Raw genomic sequence first — 25,429 nt, forward strand, 5'->3', positions numbered from 1 at the left:
CCACAGCAGCTCAGAAACTCTCAGTCAGGGGAAGGATGACCATAGTGCCTCCTCCCACCCTCCACTTTACCTCAAGGGGGAAGGTTGATCTGATCCATCAAGATCGTGCACATGCATTAGACACAGTGCTAAGACCCCTTTTCTCTCCCATACTCCACCCTGTATTATGTCTCTTAGAGGAAACCTTTTCCATCCACGTGGTAGGCAGGTTCTCACATGGCTCTCACTAAGTCTCTGCCTTGCCTATTTATGCCTTGTATAGTCTCTTCTCCTTAAGCATGGGCTGGACCTAGTAACTTGAATGGAACTTCCAGCTTAGAGGTATTATCGCTATACTGTCTTTTTAGCTGGTACACTTTGATAAAGCAAGATGACATTTTGGAAGGGTGCATATGGTAAGGAATGGAGGGCAGCCTCCAGCCAGGAACCACTGAGGAATTGAAGCTGTCAGTCAAATTCCTCACAGGCAACTGAATCCTGCCAGCAACCATGTGAGTGAGCTTAGAAGTGGATTCTTCCCTAGTTGAACCTTCAGATGAGACCACAGACAGTGATGGCCTGAGCCAACACCTTGACTGCAGCTTGTAAGGGAGCCTGAATCAGAGGACCCAGCTAAACTGCCTGGATTCCCAATCCACAGAGACTGTGAGCCAAGAAATGTGTTGTTTTAAGATGGTAAGTTTTGGAGTAATCTGTTAACAGCAATAGATATGTAATACAATCCACATGACATCTAGCAATTCTCTATGCAATACAGCTCACGTTAGAATTAAGATCCCACATTGGGATATGCAGTCCAATCTTCAAATAGTAATCAACGTTTTATTTGCTAGGCACTGTCCTTTTTGTATTTATTCCCTCTTGGACCTTGTGGGGGAGAGTGACCAGTTGAAACAGAATTGGATGTTGTTGTGTCTCTTGTCCAAATACCATTTTAATCTTAACCTGACATCTGGCCTAATTTGGGCAGGCTATATGCCAGGGAAAGTTGCATTTAGGGGACAAAATCCATAGTGGAGAGAGTGTGGTTCAATCATTGGGCAAGCGCTCTAGAATTCAAACTTTTATTGCTTTCAGAAGTCAGGATTCACTTTTGGAGCTAGCGCTGCAGGTCTAGGAAATGATAAACAGCAGAATTCCATGTGGGTCAAAGCAATTTCAGATCAAAACCAGCAAAGACAGGACCTGAGATATTTGGCTTTAGGGCTTTTACAGCCAGATATTGATAGGTGGCACTGGATTGAGTGTCCCAGATTTGGTTCCTATTTATCTTGCTTTGCATTCCTCTCTGATTTTTCCAGCATCTGTTTGTGTATGAGGTTAGAAAAAGAACCACAGCAGAAATAACATCTGAAGATTTCAAAATGTTGTCCTCATTGGTTTAAAAAGCCTATACCATCAGCTCCCCAGTTGGCACTGGTATTCAGTTGACAAGCCTGAACTCTGGAACCATGTCTTTGTATGTTGAGATTGAAGAGACAAATAAGAAGACTGACTTCTGGTGGTCCATAACCATGGGGAAGCCCAGGTAGTTTTCTGGCAATTTCTTTCCCATCTATCTAATTTCTCTAATGCTCCCTAAGTTCATGAGTAGCTCCATTGCTGGCCTGGGTAGTAGATACAAAATTGGTCACTTCTGAGATTAGATGGCTTCCATACTGGTCACTGGGGAAAGCCACTTGCCATGTGCAGACAGTCCTATGGAGATGTCTGTCTGGTGAGGAACTGAAGCTTCCAACAACCATGTGAGTAAGCTTTAAAGTGAATCCCATCTCCCCTTCGTTGATCCTTCATATGTTAACTGCAACCCTGGCCATCAGCTTGACTGCAACCTCATGAAAGGTATTACGCCAGGTAAGCCACACCCAGCTTTCCTGCCTGTAGTGATTGAGAAGCAATACATATTTGTTGCCTCAAAGTTTTGGAGTAACTTGTTATACAGCAATAGATAACTAATGCAATGTAGGTCTGGCCAAACTACCTCCCCCAACTCCCCGCTCTACCCCAGACCTAGTCCTTGGTTTAGGACTGTGCATGTGACCATGCTGAGTCAATCAGAGTAAACTGCTCCCACTCTTTCTCACTGGACATGATCCTAGGAAGAGAAGAGGCTGGGGCTTCTGCATCTTCTTGTCCTTGTGAGTGGAAAGTTCTGGGATGTCTTGTTGGCCTCTATATCCTCAGCACCCAGAATTTTGCCTGGTTCAAAGGAGCTGCTCAATAACTATGAAGTAAAAGATGGGTTTGTATCCAGCAGAGGGAGAAAAGATGAGGGGAGGGCTCAGAAGTACAACAGCAAGCTCTTCTCTAATACCATCTTAAATGGAACATGTCATCAAACATCTATAGAAATCCGGTTATTTTTGTTTTCTCCATGTGATGCATAGAACACACAGTTTCTTCCTTACGTTTAAGTTGGCTTTCCCCAATGTTAACTGGCAGAGTTTCTAAAATTCTGCAAAGAACGTACTAGGATCAATGGATTCATTGCATCTGCCCGATGCTCCATTTACTGGGCGTTTTCCAAGGAGGCAGGAGATGAATAAATTTTGTGGAATCATAATGTACTTGGTGTGACAGGTTTGCTCTTTTCTGCTACCCACTAGCATTAGCAGCAACAAAGGCATGTGCTATAGATTGGATTAGTACATCTTTCAAAAGGAAAATAGAAGCATGATTTCATTCAGAGAAGAAGATATTAGGCTGACACCCAGTGATTCATTAATGTGCCACTCTGATCTCAGAGACTGGGCTCCTTCTCATGCCAAACATATGGCATATTTTATTTTCCTTTCCTCTCCTGGCCTCCCTGGGGAAGTAGGGTTGTGGAGAAAAGGGCATATACTTTTTTTTGTTGTTGTTGTTGCAGACGCTGAATTAGAAAATAGGAAAAGGTAAGTCGTTTGACAAATAGTGACATCCTCATTGACCGCAGAAAAGTGTTGCTTCTGTACTGACAGCGACCTCCTTGCTTTTGTCGTAGCTGGGATGAAATTTTTGTTAAGTACTTTGTGCCCGAGGATTTCATACACCAAGCCACACTGATTGGATCACTGAGTGGATACTCTGATTCTGGGCACAGGAAAATTATTGAGTCCATTAAGTGTGAGATTTGCAAATGGCAGAAGTCTCGACCTCAAATTTACAGCAGCCAGGTAAGTGGATGGAGAGTGTGACACAATAGGGCATAGTGGAGACTTTGGTGGAGTGAGAATCCGACTGCTTTTATAACTTTTTTTTTTAAGAGAGAGAGTGCACGTAAGTGGGGGAGGCGGCAGAGGGAGAGAGAGAGAAAATCTTAAGTAGGATCTACACTCAGCACAGAGCCCAATGTGGGGCTTGATCCCATGACCCTCAGATCATAACCTGAGCTGAAATCAAGAGTTAGACGCTCAACTGACTGAGCCACCCAGGCACCCCAGAGCCCACACTGTTTTAAAGGAGACAGCCATTTCTCAGTTCGGTGGAATTATTTCCACGTGGAAACCAGGCCGAGGGCTATTAGTCTCCCAATTTTTTTTTTCAAGTGAATCTTATTTATATAAGTGAATCAAAATTTATATAAAGTATCCCATTTTTAAATGTTGACAATGATTTCAATGAAATAAAATTGTGTGCCTGTGAAACAAAGCTCATCCACTGGCTGCCTCAGCTTATGGCTCTCAGTTTATAACCCCTGTACCAGGACCTATTTAAAAGCAGACATGTTAACAAGAGAGTTTGCATATATTAACTCAGTTTAATTATATCAATTCTTAAACAAAAAATTTCCTCCAAGAGACAATAGTTCACGGTAACTGCAAAGCTCACTCACAATTTTTAAAAATACCAGTCATGCTTAGCATTCAAAGAAGATAGGGTAGAATAACTGTAAAAACATTTACTGGGAACATCAGCCTCTGACTTTAAAAATTACAAATACTGAAGCGTTTTGGTATCAGACACAGTAGTTTTGACATCGTCTGTTCATTTGATGAGTTTCTGGAAGTTTGGAAAATTGTACCTCTATAATTGGATAAAGCGCTTACTCTAAACTAAACATTTTCAAATGTAGAAAACAAACTAGCAAGCTACACATACAAAGAAAAGCCCTCTAGGACAAGCCCTCCACATGTTGAATGCCAGCAAATGCACCATGGATCCTGGAAGACTAGAATTGATACATACACTTGGCCTGAAGCCTTAACACTTCAGGCTTGACAATGGAGTCTGCATTCACCTACACATTAATGACAAACTCTGGGTTAGTATAGGAGAAGCCAGCAAATTCATTTTGGTCCAAGTTCATGATGAAGAGTTTATCAGTAGGCGTGAGTTCCACAGGCTGTCTGGTGAACTCTTTGTCGAAGTTGGAGGTGTCTCGCTTGTCTCTCTGCCAAATGGAAAGCAAACACATTAACATGGCATAAGAAGGAGACACGACCCACACCTGCCAGTTAGTGGGAAGCCGATGACATCTCATGGGCAGAGTCAGAAAGAGCCCTGTGCTGAGTTTTTTAGCAGGTGCATTGTGGCATACTACCCCTGGCTTTCATTTCACATTGTATGTTGTCTTCAGGAGAGAACATTTGGTGGAGATTGCCTAAGAAAAGAAATGAAACATGAATTTCTGTAAGGATTGCCATACAGTGGTATGTGTGTGTGTGTGTGTGTGTGTGTGTGTGTGTGTGTGTTCAGTTTTCTTTGGCTTTGAGATGAACTGAATTGGAAACAACTTCTTACCACGCAAAATGCAATAGAACTAGTCATGGGGAAGGGCGTCCCAGAGAAAACCATCCAACAGCGACCCCTGTGGCTAGGAGGCTCCTTTCTTTAAAAAGGAGAACAGGTGCACCACCACTCAGCTCCCAAGAAGGTAGAGTGGCATGTGGGGACGTCAGATGGCTGCCTGATGAAAGGAGCTGACCACTGTCCACCCCACATCCCCTGGTGCAATCTAGGCTTTGAAGGGATGCTCATAAATCCACCCACAGACTAGAATTTGGGTTTTCGTCAGCCACAGGCTCTCTCCAAGGACGTTTACAGCATGTATCTAGTTAACAAACTATAAGAAACAAAACCCAAAGCTTAAAGTCAAGTCTGTAAGGGCAGCCTTAAAACAAACAAATATTCTATTCTGGTGAGTCTGAAATTTCTTTTTTTCTGGGGGGGGGGCATTAATTGCAGTTTACTGACCACAGTTTGGGGCAATCTTTTCCAGGGAACATCAGAATGTGGGCTTATGACAACATCTCACAGCTGTATGATGTTCTCACCTCCTCAGGGTCCTTCAGCCTATTGTCCCCTGCAATTCTCACCACCCAAAGGCAGGGGAGCTGGAGTCCTCACCCTCCATGGTTTGACATATGAGAAAACTGGGGTGCAGGAAGATACAGTGACTTGCCCAAGGTTGTACAGTGGGTTAGTGATCTTCACTTGACCACACTGCTTTTAATTCACCTCAGCCCCTCTGACTGGGGGGAAAGCCTGATGGCTGGTTTATTACTGGATAGCCAAGAAGGCCAGAGTTTGCCTGGCAGAAGCCAGAGCTGGGTCAGATTGTAAAGAGGGGAGGTTCAGTGAGTACTGACTGATTTGCTGGAGTTCGGCCAATTGCCACCCATGCTTTAGGTTTAGCTCCTAATGGGCGCTGACTGGTAGGGTTTCTCATTGCTGGGCTCACGCCTCTTCGCCAAATACCTCCCACAAGAATTCCTTCTTTTAGGATGCTCCTTTGAGATGGGCAAAGTGTCCCTAGGAAGTTGCCACTTACTCTTGTGTTGTATGTGTTGTGGTGTGGGAAAGGGAAGTGGGGAGTATAAGCAACACACTCGAGGAAGTGTAGCCAGACTGCAGTGGGCACAAGATGTCAATGGAGCTGTTTTCTAGACGGTGGGCCATCTCCTGCCATGTCCCACCCACTCTGCTTTGTCTTGTCCTGCCTGATGTCAGCCTGTCCTGTGCTGTCCCAGGCACTGCTGGTGTTATTTCCTGTGTTCAGAGAAAGCTCAAATGTCACCTCTTCCTAAGGGAAGTGCCTGTACATCCCTCTCTGGACCTACAAGTCATACATTGGCACCCTTTTAATCATCTTCATTGCACTTACTTATTATCAGACATTGTCTTGTTTACTTATTGCCTCTCTCCAGGTAGGGAGGGTCCTTGTCTGTTTCTTCACTATGGTATTTCCAGTGCCAAGAATAATGCTTGGCATACCGCAGGCTGTCCACAACTATTTGTTGAGTGAATGAACCAGTCAATGAACGAAGACTTGACTAAGGATGAGCCTCTTTGCTTTTTTCCAATTTATACTTGTCCTTGAGTCAGAGACTACCCTCTATAGCAAAGCAATGAAACTGTTCCCACTGATCCTATGGGTCCCTCACATTGGCCTCTGTCCATTTTGAGCTGCAGTATGGATTGAACTGTGTTAGGTCCCTTCAAGGTCTGAGAGCTCCACGATGGTATGTGGGCGCCAAGAAGGCAGGCACTTGCCTCCTTTCAGGTCTCTCCTGGGAACATCGACCCCATCTGGCCTTCCCTGCCTTTGGGCATCCCTGGAGGTTCCCTTACCACGAGCCCCAGCTTTCAAAGCTCTTCCCCATCTGTTGTGCTGGTGAGCTCTCGTGCTTCAAACAGCCACATGGTCCAAATAGAACCTGCCATTCTAGATTTTGTCTTCCAGGCAGATCCCCCTAGGAAATACCCCTGAATTTTACCCTAAAAGGTGGGAGAGGATGGGCCTCTCCTTTTTGGGTTGATAGCATCTGAAGCCACGTGAGCATAGCATCACTCATGCAAGGAGGGTTATCAATTCCACTGGCCTTCTATTGATTCCCCAAGAAGGCCATTATGGTCCTACCCTTCCTTAGAAGAGGAACAGGTGAGTGAGAAGTCTCAGAAATGCCAAGAGGGATCCTTGGCATACCAGCAGACAATTAGCCATGGCCAACACGGACTGTGTTTAGGTTTCTTTGGATTTTATTTAATTTCTTTTTAAAAATTCTTTCTTAAGTTCTTTTGGAAGATCTCAGCTTGTCTCATCTAGAAGAGCCAGGCAGGGTCAAGCTGGGGGCAGTGTGCTGGCAGAACTGCATCTCCCTGAGGGCTGGAAAGGATGCCTGCAGGATGATAAACTCTAAGAAGCAAGACTCAGGCCTCAGAACTGAGGTGTAAAACCAGTTACCTCTCTCTCTATGGGGATCTGTCTCTGTTCAAATCTTGGTGATTTTGTGGTCTGTTCAAGCACGGAGACTGTGCCTTTGGCCTTCTGGAAGAAACCCACCCCGCTACCATCTAGCCCCTGTCCTTCCCCCCCACCCCCCCATTGCACTCGAGGAATGCCCCAGAAATCTGGGTCAAGAGAGCATTGCTGCATTTCCTCCTTCAGCCTCAAACTATGGTCTGCAGAGAGAAAGATGGGCCCTGAAGACTTCTGATGACTTTTTCTTTCTTGTAAGAAGGCTCCACCGGCTAACTCAGAGACTGGTTATCTCTAGATCACATCATGCTTTCAATCACTTATTTAGTGGCAGCGGCATCTGTAGGGCTCCCTACTGTGCTGCTGACACCCAGCAGAGAGCCTGACACTCAGCTGGTGCTCAACGAATGCTTCCCAGATGAACGGAGAGTGGAATACATGGACGATGGCACAATGATGTGGAAAAATCTTTCTTCCTGAATAAATTTGCAAAGTGTTGCCCAGAGATTACGTATGCTGAAAGCTCTGTTTCTTGGTCTTCCTTGTACTTAAAACATTGATAGAAAAGGAAACTGCAGGAATTCTGACCAAGGATCCCTCACTTCCACAGAGGCCTTTGTTGACCAGCCCTCAGCAAGGTGTGTTAGGGGAACAAAGACTTTGGCTTGAGTACCTCTTTCTGCAAACTATTAAACTATTTTGAAAAAATAATGGCAGCAATTTGGAAAATGTAGAGTGCGGTGTGTATATACAATATATTTTTTCTATCTATCATCTTATCTATCTATCATCTATCTATCTATCTATCTATCTATCTCATCTATCATCTATCTATAGCTACCTATCTACCTATCTTACATTGTTCTCTAAAGTTGTCTCAAATAATCTGTCAGTGGCCCAATGCTTCTGTATGGTTTTTATCTTCCTGACAGCATGTCCAAGGAAAGACCTGGTGACCCAACAGCCAGACGAAGGACCTCAAATAACTTGCCTGTTGGTGGGCATGGCTCAGAGATGCCAGCTATAGAGTGGAAAGAGTCTTGCACCGAATCAGGAAACCTGGGTTTGCACCCCAGCTGACTGACCTTGGGCAAGTCACTTCCTCTCTCCAGATGCCAGTTTCCCCCACAATAAAATGGGGGTGGAGGGTTCCGCCCCAATTTCCCTCCTTCTCTAACTTCCTGAGCTCATCAGCTGAGACTTCAAGTTTGCCACACATGAGGTCCTGCAGCAAGGAGACGCGGAGGGCAGACAGGAGCGAGCCAGGGGCCTCTCTGCCTGTGCAAATCCAAAGCACGCTTTTCTTAAAGATGAGAAGTCTTACTTCAACGGCATTAGTCAAGTTTCTAAAGTTCTCCTGATGGTCTCTTAGAAGCCCTGGTGCTTCTGGAAATCACTCGACTTGTGATAGGAATTCTCTGTAGGGCTGCCTGAGAATAGAAGGAGGCAGTAGGCAAGGATGGGAAACACCCTGCTGTCCTCATCCACTCAGGCAGAAACAGGATTTCTCCCACCCGAGGGCTTTCCTTGGCTTCTGGGGGCTCACAAAGCTGCTTGCAAGAAAGAATATTTAGTCCAAGCTGGGAGGAGTGGTGATTTTGATAAGAAAATCAAGATCTCCAGCCATGCTCCTAGCTGGCCCCTAAACTTGACTCTGGCTTTGAGCTCCGATATCGTTGGAAGCCTCAGCCAGCTCATCCCATCCCACTACAGGCCACCAGAAGTCCCTGAATGGTCCCCAGCCCTGGCCTCTCTGACCAGCTGAACCCTGGGGCTGAGGTTAAAATCTGGGTTTAGTTCCTTTCTGTCCCAAAGCCTGAGGAGCCCTGCTTTGTAGTTTGGGTCCACGTTTTTCAAAGAGCCGTTTTCTTGAAATAGCATTTCTTCTTTTTTTTTTTTTATTGTATCTCGATGCTAGAAAAAAAATGGCACAGAACAGATATCCAGATACAAATGGACATTTCCACAAACATCTTGCAAAACAACATCAAAGTGAAGAATACGACTGTCTATGTTTCAGGAAATGGTGTCTTTCTCAGAGTGCTTATTTAGTTTCCCAAAACCAGCCACAAACCTAGGCGAATCCCTTCCACCCAGGCATGGGTCTGCCAGGCTCCAGAGCTGCCTTCTCGACAAATCAAAGCAGGTCATTGTGGTTAATAACACTGGGACACATATTTCAAAGCATGTGTAACAAAGTGGGTTTTTTTTTTTCTTTTTGCGTTCGAACAACAACAGAAATAAAACCCCAAAGCAAATAAAATTTGAAATGTAATGTAAAACCACGGTCCTCTGGGACCTTGCTAGAGTGACCATGTCTTTTCAGGGAGTGGTGCAAATGCCCTTTGCAAGTAGTTTGAGGATGAAGGTGATCAGGGATGCAGAGGATCAGAAATCACAGCATTGGAGGTGGTGCCCGAGCTGGCTGCCTTTTGACTGACCCCTTGAGGTACTTTTAGATTGAGACTGTCTAAAAGCACACTCTCGGCATTTTAAAAGGGCCGAGATAATCGTCTTAACTTTGAGTCTAAAAAAAATAACAAATAAAATTTTATTTTTAGCATGCGGCTCACGGTGCCTCCAAACCTGGCAGAATGGAGGGCTTCCCTCTAAGTGAAAGCCACCATATACTTGGATACACGCCAAGCTCTGGGTCCGGCAGGAAGGGAGAGAATACTGCTAGCGTCCGATCATCGACTCGCTTGGTGGGAATAATCTAGACTGGATGCTCGGAGTTGGAAAAACATGTGAAATGGGAGCGCTGGAAAAAAGGGAGAGAAAGCAGGCATTTTCTGTCCCCACTGGATCTACTGAGCTGATACACTGGCGAACGTGGATTGTAAGAGGACTTTGCGAATGTGCTAATTATGCGGCAACATTTTCGCCATGCCATCTGCATAATCCCATCTCACAGAGATGCTCCAAACGACCTGAGGACATTTGGGTTCTGAAACATGGTCACTCTAGTCTCGTCAGCAAATAAAACATGGATGCAACGTTGCAACGAAAAAAAGATGTCACCACGATAGCCGTTGAGCTTGAATGACAGAAATGAAGGACGGAGGTCTACACATCTACTTAGCTCTTGACTTCAGGTTTTAAAAATTCAGAGTTAACAAAGGAAAATCCTTCGAATTCTGATTGGTCAATATTCCTGATGACTTCCTGGTCGGGAGGTGTTAGGACGGGTGGATGGCGGGTGAAAAACCGGTCGAAGTTTTCAGCATTTCGCCCACACTATGAGAGGGGAAGAAAAGAACTTGTGGTAGGTGGAAAAACAAAAACGAAAACAAAACCCCGAACAAAACAGAACCAAACAAAACTGGGCTGTGGTTTTCTCGGATCCCTTCCCTTTCGCCGCCTCAGAGAGGTGGTTTCAATGACCAGAAATGAGAGCAACAGAAAATGCAAAATTCTCATGACCTTTGGTACATGACCTTGGGCTCCCGACTTTCAGTTTCTAGGGCTCGTGAGCCGCCCCTGGGTGTCCCCTGGGCAGTCAGGAGCTGCATGGCAAAGGCATGAGATGGTGGGGCTGGTGACATGTGGCATGTTTCCCCCCCCTCCCCCCCGCAAGGCATCAGCCAGGCCCACCTGTTGAAAGAGATGGGATTAAGGTACCTGTGATGTTTCATGTGGCACCAGATGCTAAGTCATGAGCCAGTTATATGTCACCTGGGAGATCCCAGTATTTAACAGTGGATCCCTCAAAGGGCTGTCCTCTGGCTGCCAGTCAGGAACAACGTATGTTTCCAGCTCCAGAGATACAGGAATTTACAAACTCTAGTCCATGAAGACAGATCCCAAGACCTGGGTTTGGTTTCTGCAATTGCCAGCCAACCACGAGGCCTTGGTGAGCTGGGTGGGTCACTGACGCTTAAGTGCAAGATGCCAGCAGGCAAGCTCAGCCATTCTCTCTCCAAATGGGAATGGAAGGTGTGGAATGAAACACACAGCAGTGCTTGGTGGGGCAGTTGGGATCGAGAGAGAAAAGCATGATCATTTCTCACCCATCCTGGGGTCCTCGGGCTGAATCAGAGTTGTAACGTGTGTGTATGTATGTGTGTGACTGATTCCCACCCAAACATTGGCACGAAGTTCTGGTATTTCGAACACAGTGTCTACAGGAGGCGACCACAACCTGACAACACAGTAGAAGCACTAGCAGTCATGATGGCTAATATTCATTACACATTTGCTAAATGCCAGGCACCCTAGAATGCTCTACTTGCATTACCTTATTAAATCCTCCCAATGACCCTTCGAAGTGGGCATCATCCCTACTGGACAGATGAGGAAACTGGGGCCAGGGAGATTACGTAACTTGTTCAAGGTCACACAGTCAATGAATAGCAGAGCTGCAACGTGAGACAGGCCCCTCTGACGTCGGAGCCTAAGCTCCTGGCTCCATTTAACACGAATGGTTTGTCGGTTGATGAGTACGTGACTAAGTGGGGCAGGGGGGTGGGGGAGGGAGGAGGAGTCAGGGATGGGGATGATGAGGTCTCTGGTTTGAATGACAGTGAGAATGTGGTTATAGCAATCCCAGAGGCAGAGAAAATGGGAAAATTTGGAAGGACAGCTACTTCCGTTTGGACATGATGACTTTTTAAAAAATATTTATTTTTGAGAGAGAGAGAGAGAGAGAGAGAGAGAGAGCGCGCGCGCGTGAGCGAGCGGGGGAGGGGCAGAGAGAGAGGGAGACACAGAATGGGAAGCAGGCTCCAGGCTCAGAGCTGTCAGCACACAGCCTGACGCAGGGCCCGAACCCACGAACTGTGAGATCATGACCGGAGCCGAAGTCATATGCTTTACTTACTGAGCCACCTATATGTCCCTGAACACGATGACTTTGAGGGACCAGGGAGGTTCCAAGAGATGACCCAAGGGGGTTAGAAGTACAGATTCTGGAGCTAAGGAGAGCAGTCTTAGAAAAAAAAAACAACTTAAAGTACAGAACATGGAAAGTGGGAAAAAGATAATAATAATAGTAATAAAACCCACTGAGCAGTTTCCAGGCAACCCGCACTGCTAAGGGTTTCACATACATCACCTCTTTGCTTCACATAACCACCCTGGGAGGTGGGGATCTGATTCCATGTGCCAGGGAGAAAATTGCCCCTAAAACTGAGAGCGGGAAGAGGAGAACCAGAAAGGAGCACTGTCAGGCAAGCGGGGGACTGAGGGAATCCAGGGAGAAGGGCGTTGTCGTAGCTATCTCCAACAGGTCAAGCAGGAAAAGTTGCAGAGAACAGGCCACCCCACTTGGCAATTAGGAAGAGACAGATGAGAAAATGGAGAGCTGACACTGAGCCTGAGTCGCTGGCAGAGGGAAGGAAAGTTGAGAAAGTCAAGGAGTGCATATTTCCCCTTTGCTCCTTCAAGCCCTACAGTCAAGGGAAGCAGAGATATGGGGGTGTGTGTGCATGGGACTCAGCTCTCAGATGGCCTCAGCTTCCTGCTTTGTTCCCATCTGGGCAGAAGGCACCCACGAGGCCACAGCCTGCAGACTCTCATAGGGTGTGCGGAGGAGATCAGGACATCATGCGTGTGACTGCTCCTGGGCACTGAGGAAGTGTCAATGCACCCTAGCTATAAGCATTATAACAAACTGATTTGTTATTCCAAGCTAAATTCTTTGAGCCCTGTTGATATCTTTGCCTCGGGTCTCAGAAAACAAGAAGTGACCCCCCCCCCCCCCCACCAATGCCCAGCCATGCAATCAGGACTTGGGATATGCTGTGCTGGCCAGTGTGGGAGGGGGGAGACTTTTGCCCAAAGAAGGATGGACCCTCAGCGCAGTGTGGTCAGGATTATTGCTCACGTTCTTGCATTGCTTATGCATTTGTTTTCACTCAAGAGATATTTACTGAGTTCCTACTATATGCCAGACCCTGTGCTAACAGTAAATTATACAGAATCTATGCCTCATGGGAACCTACGTCCTACTGGGGAAGGAAGGCAATAAACACAAAAATAGAAGGGGAACTGTAAATGTAAATAGAGGTATCTTAATGTCAGTCAGAGGTAAGTGGTATTAAGAAAAATAAAGTCAGGTCAGTGATAAAGAGCAAAGAGAACACCATTTTCGAAAAAGTGGTCAGCTCTGAGGAGATGAGCTTTGAAGCAAGCCCTCAGTGAAGTAAGGACATTTGAACGTCTGGAGGAAAAGCATTCTAGGTGGAGGAAAGTGCATGTGCAAAGGCCTGGAGACAGGTGCTTGCTCGGCAGAGTCACCCAACAGCAGTGAGGCCAGTGTGGCCAGAGCAGTGACCTGGAGGCAGAGGATTTCCATCTCAGCTCGGTAAGAAGCCACTGCAGGATTCTGATCAGCCCACAGGCTCTGCTCATATTTCTGTGGGATCATTGGTGCCGCGTACAAAGTTGATGGACGGGCAAGGAGCAGGGATGCCAACCAGATGAGACAGGATAGTGCCTCAGAAGGAGGTACCTTTGGGATAGATGGAAAGGTGCATCTGGAGTGGGGGAAGGGGTGCAAGATTTGCTGATGGGTCAGACCAGCATTTCAGGACGAGAGGACTTGTCGGACCCTACAGCTTTGCACTTGGGCTCCACGGTGAATGGGGGAAGGGGTAGAGAGCCTTCGGAGGGCAACGGGGCACTTGGTTTCCTGTTTGATAAGTCTGAGAGTCCAGTGGGGATGTCGAGGGTTGTAGGAGTCCCCTCATCTGTGGTGTGGGGACAGAAAAGGGGGCAGCAGCTGGACTGACAGCAGAGGCACTAGGGAGGGTTAGAAACTGGGTGTCATCATCCGGAGCAGACAGACGGTGCATGGAGCCGGGGGGCAGAGCGTGGCAGGGACCGGTGGTTGGGAGTAAGGCAGACCTGCGAGGCTTCCTCTTTGGCCTGGGTGCTGGGACCCAAACCAGCCAGCATAGGAAGCATGTGAGCTGAGACACAGAATCTTCGGGGGCCGTTTTTCTTTAAAAGCCATCAGTTTCCCATGCACACCAGAAGGGCTGCTGCTTTGCCGGGGCCTCCCCAGAGGCTGTGATATAGGACACAGAGAAACAGCTTCCGGAGGCTCCGAGCCTCCCCCTTCCCTGCACTCCCCGCCACTCCCCCCCCCGCCTCAGAGAACAATGAAATCTTTAAGTGAGATAGCAGAGGGGACATGGAAAAACAGGGGTTAACCAGGGGGGCACAATACAGCGGGAGCGTGATTTTCCTGCTAATAAGCAGCTTACAGAGCTGGCAGATCACAGCCTCCCTAAGTGTTTCCGTGTTTTTCAAATGGAGCTGTCACTGCCCATTAGCTTCAGGAGCGCTCCCTAAATGGAGACGTCAGCCCTGGGGAGGCACAGCCTGGAGGGCTCTGAGCCTGCTGTGTCCTTGGAGAACGTGCTGCTCTGCGGCTGTGATCCAGTGACACGCGCAGCGTGGACCACACCTGTTTCTCTGGCTGCCCTGGCTGGGTACTTCAGCCTCACTTAGCTACTGAAAGAAAACCCACCTCCCTTGTGGCCAGGGCACCACTGGAGCTCCCGGAACCGTGCCGGGGACCCAAGCCAACATGGTTATTTAAATCACAAGGCGCCTCTTTCCAGGGTGGGAGAGGAGAGCAATAAGGATTTTGACTTGTGGTTCAATTGTGCCTCTGAATCTGAGAACCTAGACAGTTTGAAAAGCTTCTCTGTGAGCTGCTACATGTGAGCTCTTCGCCCCCCACCCCTTCTCTTCTTTCTAATTTCTGTTTCATTGTGTTAATAACAGCTCCGGGTCTGGCTGTCGAAAGTGGAGTTGGCTTAGTCATAGCAGCAAGAGGGATCTTTCAGATGCCAACCTGGATATGTCATTTCTCTGCAGTGGCTCCCCCTTGCCCAGGGCCTACACTCCTCAGCATGGCTCACAAGGCCCTGGTCACCGGGTCACTAGCCTCTCAGTGCCCATTCCCCCACCCCAACACGCCCTCCAGCTGTACTCGGTCCCCGGGGTTCCCAGAACACTCATGCACTCTGTCACTGCCCAGCCTTTGCAATGAGCTGTCTCCTCTACCTGGGGCGGCGCAGGGGGGCGCAGAACACCTGCCTCCAACCCCCCCCCCCCAACCAGGGCATTTCCTACACATCTTTTTCCTCTCCAGACAGATGTCACTTCCTCCAGGAGACTTTCCCTGGACCCCTCCTCTATATGCCTGGGTTTATCCCACCAAGATATAAGATGTTCATCAGACAACTGGTGGGGGGGTGGGGGGGAAGAAAGTTGACATCAAACTATCCACCAATAGGGAAAAGAAGTTACATAAGTAATGATACATCTATTTGATGTATTATAATGCAACACACTTTTAAAAATTAAAAGGAGATGTAGAAGAATATTAAATGGCATAGTTACATATAATTACTAGCTGCATACAATATGTTCCCATTCTATAAATTATACACACAAATGTGTGTGCTTACAGATATTGTATATTGTCTATGTGCATATAAAGACCAGCAAGTTACACACTGCTTACTTTTCTCCTTTATCTCTTCTGCTTGTGTGTTTGAAAATTTAAATGACAGATTTTTTTTTAATAAGAAAAAAACCCACAAAAGCTCATTTAAATGAGGGAGCTATTGCCAGTTTGAGGCCTTGGTGCTTCTTCTGCTGGAGGTGTGTTAAAGCATTGGAGATATGATGGCACACAAGAGGATCCCTGTCCTTGTCATCACGGAGCTTGTGGTCTAGCAGGAGACAGACACACACACAGGCCACCACATGGCACCATGTGACAACTGGGGCCATTTAGCACAGAAGTGAGGCACCTAAGGAGGGCCAGGAAGACTTTCTGGAGGAGGTGACATCTAAGCTGAGTGCGACCAGAAAGAAAGACACCAGGGAAACCCGGCCTCTATCAAGACAGCAGGAACCCAAACTAGAAGGTCACACTGAAAATATACATAAGCCATACAGCCTGGGCAAAAAGACAAAAGAGTATTCTTTTTTTTTTTTTTAATGTGCAAATTCAATGAAATTCTGGGTCCTTTTCATGCCTTACAGACAGTTCTCCGCAGCAGGACAACACAGGAGGGCCCCACCCAGTGAGAAGCAGTCAGTTAAGCACAGAGCTGTAAACACGTTGGATCATTTTTAAGTCGTTTGTGTACCAAGGTTTCTCTCCCCAGCAGAGTCAGACAAAATACAGCGTAGAAAGAAAAGAAAGATTAAAGCTCCTTTGTCTGCAAATAGTGAAGATTCCTTACAATCGGGGTGTTTGATCTCTTGTGTCTATTTAGTTAGAAGGAAGTCAGCAAGAGAAGGGGCTTTTGCACTGGGTAGCAAGTTTGGTGTTTTGTTTTATCTAAAAATAAGATGCAATGCTTTCTTTTCCTCCAGATTTTGGTCTAAATGCCACCGCCTCAGAGGAGCTGTTTGGGATCACCTCCGGACAAAATAGGACCTCCAATTCTCCCTTCCTGTTAATTCTCCCTCAGGGCATCACTTTCGCACAGGAAATAACAATACCCAAATAGCCCAATCTCTATTACATGTTTATTTCTTTGCTTCTCTGCTGATGAATTATATTCCCATCTAGACGGTAAGCCCCACAAGAGCTCAAGTCACACCATGGCCTTCCCAGGACTCAGGACAGGTTTTGGCACACAGCAGGCACTCAATGTTGTCAGACGGATGAGTAGCAGTGCCTATTAAGTACATATAAGCCCGATATTGTTTAAGTACTTCATAAGCAGTATCTCATTTAATCCAATGGTTCCATGATGTCTCTGCTGTACAGCAAGGCTTAAGTACCTATGATTTGATCCCAGATCTGGCAACAATCCAGATTCTTCCATCAGCCTTGTACATTTCTTGCCGAAACAAACAAGTCATTCAAAAGCACGAGAAAAAGAAACAACAAAACCCTTTGTTATTTCACCCTCTCCATACCTTCATGACCTTAACATTTTAGTCTGCTGTCCTGGCCGGACAAACAGATAGATGGAGACTTTGTATAAAGATACAAAATATAGAATCAGTTCTTTATTATTTACCCGGCTTTTAAGAAAGGAGATGAAACACTCTAAACATTTTCCCGTGTGAACAGAGTGTCATATTTTTCTTATCTATTCTTCACCCATGTCGCTGGCTTCAAATAAAGCTACCCCATTTATTTGCCTATGTTTTTATAACTTCGATTCTCACGGGTCTGTGAGACAGGCAGGAAAAGGGTTATCTCCACCGAACAGATAATTTGGAAACTTAACGACTTGGTCAGGGCCATACAGTGTCAAGGAGGGGAACCAAGATCCAGGGTCAGGTCTGTTCGATTCCAAAGACCACAGGCTTCCTACTACATTTTACTGTCTTACGAATGGCGGGAACTTAAATGCCGACTCGGGTACCGATTCCTTAAGCAGGTGAGCTGACTTCCCTAAGCCAACTTTTTGTTATGTCGAATTAACCTACCTTGTCGTGTGGGGTGAGGAGGACTTGATAAAATGCACAGAAGACAAGTGACGTGGTAGCTGGTAGCTTCCATGGAGTGCAGTGAGCTAGTCTACTGGCAGTGGCGGTGCTCTGGCTACAGAGGGGTCCTGCAGGCCCTGCCATGACTCAGCCTCTCCTGGGATATTGCTGTTGCAAGTACAGACGTTTAAGACACAAACGGGTATCTTTTCCACCCGAGGCTAGTGGGATATGGGAGGGTGCAAGATGATGTCAGGCCCTAAATGGGGCTCCCAGTTAGAAGTGAGGGGCAGATGTGGGCCCGGGGGGCAAAAGGGACACATTTCCACTCCCTCCCCCCCCCCCCCCCACCAACCCAAGCCTTGCTGCCTCGAAAAGACATTTTTTAAATTTTTTAATGTTTATTTATTTTTGAGAGAGACAGAGAAAGAGTGAGAGTGGGGGAGGGGCAAAGAGAGGGAGACACAGAATGGGAAGCATGACCTGAACCAAGTTGGACGCTCAACTGAACGAGCCACCCAGGCGCCTGGGCTTGGAAAGACATTTTAATGCAGATTTACATACCAAGAAGTTGTTGTTCTTCAGTGGTGAAGGGTGGTTGTTTTTAAGAAACTGCACGTGTAAATAAACAAGAAATGAAAGTTTTTCTTTCCCTTTCTGGGTCATGCATGTCTTGACATCATGGCCTCAGAGCCTTCATGGAGTCAGTATTTCTGGACAATCAGTGAGCTCAGGGCCATATAAATGAGAAAGAAAGAGGGGCTTAAAAAGAGTGGAGGAGGGGACTCTGAATTTACCCTACAGAGGCACTCATGCGTATGCGAAACTAGGAAGCTATTGAAAATGAAGTAGATCTCGAGATGCTGACAAAACACAATCTGCGAGACAGAAGGTAACAAAGTGAGGCACGGGAATCGAAGATGCTGGCATCCTCCTGTGTGATGTGGGGTAGTCCTGCGCTGGTACTCAGCCTCTCTAGAAGGCTGGCCCAGAACTGGGCCACTGTGAGTGGCTCCGGGAAGGAGAACCAAGGCACCTAGCTGAGGGTCAAGGGCGGGCGGAGGAGACAGTCTCACTGTATAGTTTTGATGCTGCTTTGCATATTTCACATATTGTAGGATTTTTTTTAAAGGAGAGAAGATCAGAATATCGAATAATATAATGAGGTCAAGAATGAGAAGACGAGTCTCTGAGAGAAGACTGTTCTGAGGTCACTGACAACTCCCCGGGAGAAATATCAAAACAGAGAGGTGGAGGCAGAAGCCAGATGCACCAAACTAGAAAAAGAATGGATTGTAATGAAATACGATCTTGGAGGTAACAAGAATTAGCAGTTCTTTCAAAGGTTTGTGTGTATGAGCAGACAGGGGCAGCGGTCCTACTAGTGGGAAGGAGCGATCCCAGGTTTGAGGGAAGGGGTTTTTCTTTAATGTTTATTTATTTATTTTGAGAGGGTGGGGGAGGGGCAGAGAGAGAGAAAAAGAGAGACAGAGAGAGGGTCTCAAGCAGACTCCGTATTTTCAGCACAGAGCTTGACATGGGTTCGAACTCACGAAACAGGCCTTTAAATTAAACTGGCACTCATTTGGACTTACTAGCTGTGTGGCCATGGGCAAGTTACTTAACCTCTCTGAGCCTACCTCCTTACCTACACACGGAAGGTAATAACAGTAGTATTTCACAGGGCGGTTGTGAGTAGACCGAAGGCTCTGCTTTCTAGTAAAACTGAGTAATTTCACAGAACATGCCTGGCCCATTTTATCGTTACGGTTGTAAACAGTATTAATAAAGTCCTGCATCCATTAACTGGAGGGCCCATCTTCTTGTCCTGGTTCTGTTCTATTTCCTGGGTAAGTCACTGAAGCAAATCTTCTGGCCTCTGCTCGTTCTTCTCTAGAATGATGGTATCTATACCCACGTCGAAGGGCTCCTCCAGTTCTGGACTTCTGTTACTTTCCAGAAGTTATTGACAGACACATCCTAAGAGCTTTGTGCTCTCCCCCAGCATGTGACCTTCCCATCTACCAGTTCAGTTCACACGGCTGGCATCTCCACCGGGGGACAGCTCAGAGTCATGCACTTGGCAAGTGATTTAGGAACTTCAGTTGGCCCAGGAGTCTGCCAACTCCAACTGCCCAAAGGGAGCCTGGTTTGATCCACAGCTCTCCACGGGTGGGTGGAGGGAGGGAGAGAAAGATAAACAGACAGACTCCGGGCCTCTGTGTCCTAAACAACTCTTGGCTATTTGTGCGTCAGTGTCTGAATGTAGCCTAATATCCTGACGAGGATCTGTGTAAACTTCACACTCTGGATAACCGAAAGAACAAACAGAGCCGAGTGGGGAGATGTCTACTCCTTAATGAGCCCGTCTTGAGTGCCTCAGCTCGGATGCTGCCATGCCCTGCCCTCGGACGGCATTCAACGTCTGCGGTCTTTGTCAGCCTCGAAATCAAAGCCTGAAGGAGCCGGTGAAATTTGCATCTTTGAAAACCCTGCCAGTGAAGTGTAAAAGGTGTGAATATGTTACTTGTTTGTTGCGACATTTTAAGATAAATTTTAAATCATTTGAATTGTGAAGAATATCTAGTCTCCGTCTATTATGTAACAGACACTGTTGGATGGTGGTATTGGCTCCTTCCCACCGGTGCAATTTCAAACCTTAAAAGGGGCTCCAAGTGCTCCTGATAATCTTTCCAAGGATACTGGCAGTGTGGAGCCTGTGGTTCAAGGCCTCGCCCTGCCACCTGCTAGCTGCGGGACCTTGAGCAAACATCCTAACCTCTCCAGGCTGCGTGCCCTCATCTGTCATACGGTGACAATGACACCCATAGAGACCCCCATAATGACACCCATAATTCTCTCTCATAGAGAATTAACTGAGGTAGTGCCTGGAAGGCACTTAGAACGCTGCTTAGCACAGACAATAACTCAATATTTTGTCCGGTATATTTGAATAGTACGGGTTTCAGAAGAATGACTTTAAATCCCAGCTTTCTGAAAGGTATTGTTCTCCTGAGCATTTGGTGCTGCCTCGGGGAGGGAGGTTCTATTCTTAAATAAATCGTATTAAGTAGAAAGTTCGCCCCCTTTCTTAAGCCTTGCTTTTGGAGTTGTAATAGCAAACATACAAAGGTTACACTTTGTGGTTTCAATTCAGAAATGTCAGCACATCAAACACACATTTAGACATGCACTCAGAGACACTTACTCATACGCTGTAAAGGGCAATTAGGTTCGGAGGAGAATGTCACATGAACAGAACTGCAGCTCATTAAAGCAGTACTTGAAGCTTTTGACCTCGGCTACACAAACAATGTTTTCAGATGACAGGATTGCCGAGAAACCAAGTCCTGGGAGCATGATTTACTTTCCGAAGCAGTTCGGCATCTAGACTCCTGGAGGATGCAGGCCATGATATGTGATCAGATAACGATGCAGTGTTTGGGAAACGCTATCACATGAAAGGCTGTCGTGATGTAGAAAGGGGACCAGGGGCTCTGCGTTTTCAGCCTCCAAGATCCCAAAGCTTTGCTGATGTGCAGATGCCTGAAAACCGTACGGGGCTTTATGTCAAGTGACAAGGAGGACAGGTAACAAAAGTGGAAATGACTGGAATCAGACTATCACACGAGGAGGGGTTGGAGTCGGTGAGGCCTGACACCCGGGCTGGAATGAATGGAAGGAGTGAGCAATGCCGATCACGTCTGGGTGGTCCCGGACGGTTGCCCAGGATGAATGGCTCTTACTGTCCGCTTCTCAGCGAGCTGTACTCCTCAAGCCCCGCTCAGAACGAATGGGCCATCAGATGGAGCACACTTTAGAACCGAAAGAGAGCCACGTTCACTAGCGGGCAAGTCACTGTACAAACACCCTAGTAGTTAGGCCTCCGTGGGCCGTAACGAAGCAGGGTGTCCTTGTGACCTGGTTACTCTTCTCCCACCTCCTCAATTTGCTGCATCTCTGCTGACAGCTGGGGAATGGAGCCCAAGACGTGTGCCTCTACCCAGTTTTCACAGCAAGCTTTGCACTGGGCATTAGGGACACCGCCAGACTTCACTAAGGCAATTCCTACTAGCATATGAATGCCACCAAAATCTCGATCGGGCATGTTGATTTAAACACACTACATCAGCATATCTTCTACTGTGACTCGAAGCACCACATACGACAAATTCAGCCAGCAGACATGCTCACCCATGGCCTCAATGCACCCTCTTAGTGCAGCACAGCCAAATTCTGAGCTGCTCACCCAGACCAAGGGGACTGCCTGGCTACCACCCCGAGCACGTGGGACCTCCCACACCGCCACAGAATTTACACTGACAAGAGGAGGAACAGCCATGCCCTACTCCGTGCCCCGCATGCCAGCACTCTGAACTCCAGATGCTTTCACGACAACCTATTTTATCCCTTCATCCTGCTTTTTGCCAGGACCAACAACTGGCTACCACGTTACACTCGAGGAGCGATTATGCAGGCAGTCTGAAGGGATTCTCCCTCATCCATTCCTTCTTGGCCCCTGGGGTAATCACTGGGCATCCACAAGGTGCCAGGAACCAGGGAGGGCTAGGTGTGCCGATATGAACACATCCTGGAGGCCCTCAGGCATCTCCATCCCGTCCAAATGCCCACTGGCTCCCACCTGGACGACCGCAAGAGCCTCGAACCAGTCTCCTGATTTCACCCCTGCACCTACAACAGTCAGAGTGATCCTCTGAAAACCCAAAGTCGGATCATGCCATTTCTCTGCCCAGGGCCCTCCAAACGCTGCCCATCTCAGCCGGAGTAGAAGCCACAGATCCTACAGTGGCCTGCACCATCTGCCCCTCCCGTGGCCTCACCAGTATCATCTTCTTTTCCCCCTTCCTTCGCCCACTCAGCTCAGCACTTGGATTCTGTGCTCTTCCTTGAACATGCCAGGCAAGCTCTTGCCTCAGGGCCTTTGCACCTGTTACCACCGCCCGAACCACTCTCCCCCCCAAGATACACACATGGCTCACACAGTCCCTCACCTTCCTCCCATCTTTGCTGAAATGCCAGCAAGGCTTTCCAGCCACCTCTCTCTGATCCACCTCTCACCATCCTCACCCCTGCTCTGATTTCCTCTACAATGCTTATCTCCTTCTAACATATTTGCTGATGTTTTTTAGTTTATTTATTTTGAGAGAGAGAGAGAGACTGAGAGAGTGAGCAGGGGAGGGGCACAGAAAGAGGGAGACAGAGAATCCCAAGTGGGCTCTATGCTGTCAGCGTGGAGCTTGACACAGGGCTTGAACCCGCAAACTGTGAGATCATAACCTGGGCCAAAACCAAGAATCGGGCGCTTAACCGACTGAACTACCCAGACGCCCCTATTTGCCGATTTCTATGTCTATTGTTTGCCCACTCCTTCTAAAATAGAAGTTCCACGAGAGCAGGAGATTGTGTTATTTTCACTTCCGTGTCTCCAGCACCTAGAATGGTACCTAATGTCAATAAACACCTGCGGAGAGGATGACCCAGGGCGCTGGGCGACATCCCAGGAGGACAGAACCAGAACACCCTGCTTCTCAACCCACTGCTCCACCACACGCTCAGCCACACACACCGCCTTCTAGCACACAAACTAGCACCACCCACCAACACACACTGACCCACCACAGCCTGCCGTGTGGCCCGAACCACATTCACCAGCACGCTCTGTACTAGAGCTTACACACCCCTGCAGCACAGCCTTCACCATCCTACACGGCATACTAACTACAACAGGATCTGCCTTTCAGCAGATGAAAGGTCCGGCAGCAGCCCAGCACATGTGAAAATACGCAGCATCTCGGGCCCTACCCCGGACCCGCTGAATCAGAATCCATATTGTAACCAGGTACCCAGGTGACTTGTGTGTGCACAGCAGCATTTAAGAAGATCTGCTAGGTGACCCCAGGGCACCCATAACACTGAGCTGGGCGACAACAGAGTGCAGGAGCCACGGCCCTCGATCCAAAGCGCAAGGACTCACGCGCTGCATCACCGACCCTTCCCCATACTCTCCCTGCGCACACAACCACATGATGCCATGACCGAAACAACTCAGCACCCAAATCGAGCTCTTTAGGAACTTACACAACGACCTATTCATTCGAGATGCCCTTCTGCACATGAGAAAAGCACCCTAGGCTCTAGTATATATCCCTAGAGAACCCCTTATGTTCCTCTGCTCAGAGCATTGCAGCCTCTTACCTTACAGCCGTTCGTGGATTCCTTCATTTATTCAGTAAAAATTATGAAGTGCCGGCTAGGTGCTAAACCTTAGGCTAAGCACCGGGAATCAACACTGACAAAGACAGTCAGAACCCTTCAGTCCTAGTCAAGAAGACCGACGTCGCGTGGAACAAGCAATTACAATAAAGTGTGATGAGTTTGTTGATAGGACACTAGCAGAGAATCAATAAGAGCCTCCCTGAGGGGATGATGTTCTCCTGATCTGATGAGGGGGAAGGAGCAAGACACCAACAAGGGACAGAGGACGGAGGTGGGCGAAGCGTGGGGAAGGGTGCGGGCATCCCAGGTGGATGGCTACGCACGGACAGAGCCGGGAAGGGAAGAGAGCGCAGTCGCATGTTTGAGGAACCAAAAGAAGCTCAGAAACGCTTGTTTTTGGAGGCAGGAGCTGAAGCTGTGGAGGGGGCAGACGCCGGACCATGGAAGATCCCCAGATGCCACATATGCTAAGGAACAGCAGGCACGATTCTGGGGGCAGCAGAGAGCCATCAGGGAAGCTTTAAGCAAGAGCGACACAATCAGATGCACATTTGAAAAAACCACTCAGGTACGTGAAAGAATGTGCCAAAGCTAGTGTATCTCAGTAGTTATGAACAATGCTCCGCATACGGCTCCCTGCCATAACAAAAGATGGCAAAACCCACGTTAATGAACCTCCAGTAATAGCACCCTTCACTGATGTTTGAATATGATCCTCTGTTATTACCCCATGGTTTTTTTTTTTTTTTCTCCCGTTGCTCTCTGCTTAATAGTATGCATGAATCTGGAACACTGACAGATACACGCATGCCTTTTAATAACCCGCAAGGCACATGGCACTCTGCACACACTTACCACGGGCCTCGGGGAGGGTGTGCGGAAGGGAAATGTGAAATCCTTGAGTGGGATGAGGACTCTGAGGCCAGCATCCACAGCCCAAAGGCACAAGTGCAGGTTGAATCGGAAGATGGGGTGATGCATGTATTATTATTATTTCTAATTCAGTCTCAGGCAGCAAGGGCAGTTCCTGCTTCCCCTGAGAGCTGGCGGCTGAACATCTTGAAATATCCAGTCCAGGGCAATCACTGCACTTTGAAAGCCACTGTTCAACCCACCAGAGGGAATTCAAGACATTGGCTGGTTGGAAACCATTATCGAACGCAGAACAGTCTGAGGATCCTATTGATCTGTTATTAATTATTGTAATCTTTTTATATTATCAGTGGTTAGAACAGCTCCTTTTTCCTAAGTATCTTCTATGAGCCAGGCGCTGGCTACATATTTTTATATTCATTATTGCTCAGCAGGAAGTTTCAAAATATTTACCCAGTCAGCATGGACTCAGTTGTAAAGAACCAGTACTAACAGGAACCGGTTAAATGACAACCTGACTTTGAGTAATCACTACCCCCCAAAATTTTAAACTGAGTCCTTGGGCCTCGTATGACTTGCAGATGTGTTTACTTCGGCCTGAACTGGGTTTAATTTTTAACAATGTGTGGCTGATATATCAAAAACTAGTGAGCTCTCACCTAAAAATCTTGGTGAGGACAGAGCAAGGCAGAGCCTGTATCCCTGCAGGGCAAACCTGGCTCGTAG

At 47.4% G+C, this 25,429-nt stretch overlaps 1 protein-coding gene across 3 annotated transcripts in view; it reads right to left on the bottom strand.

The window, feature by feature from the left end:
• Positions 1-3,719: 3,719 nt before the first annotated feature.
• Positions 3,720-25,429, bottom strand: part of PRKCB (protein kinase C beta) — a 328,794-nt gene continuing 307,084 nt past the window's right edge. For 2 of the 3 annotated variants that reach the window (XM_047838435.1, XM_047838437.1), the window contains one exon: positions 7,308-10,417. In XM_047838435.1, the coding sequence (XP_047694391.1) occupies positions 10,259-10,417 (159 nt within the window). In that variant the 3' untranslated portion in view covers positions 7,308-10,258. Of the gene's footprint in view, positions 4,373-7,307; positions 10,418-25,429 lie in introns of those variants that run through there. The other variant, XM_047838436.1, reaches the window with a different exon arrangement.

The sequence above is a fragment of the Prionailurus viverrinus genome, chromosome E3 (genome assembly GCF_022837055.1).
Source record: "Prionailurus viverrinus isolate Anna chromosome E3, UM_Priviv_1.0, whole genome shotgun sequence".
Taxonomy (NCBI): domain Eukaryota; kingdom Metazoa; phylum Chordata; class Mammalia; order Carnivora; family Felidae; genus Prionailurus; species Prionailurus viverrinus.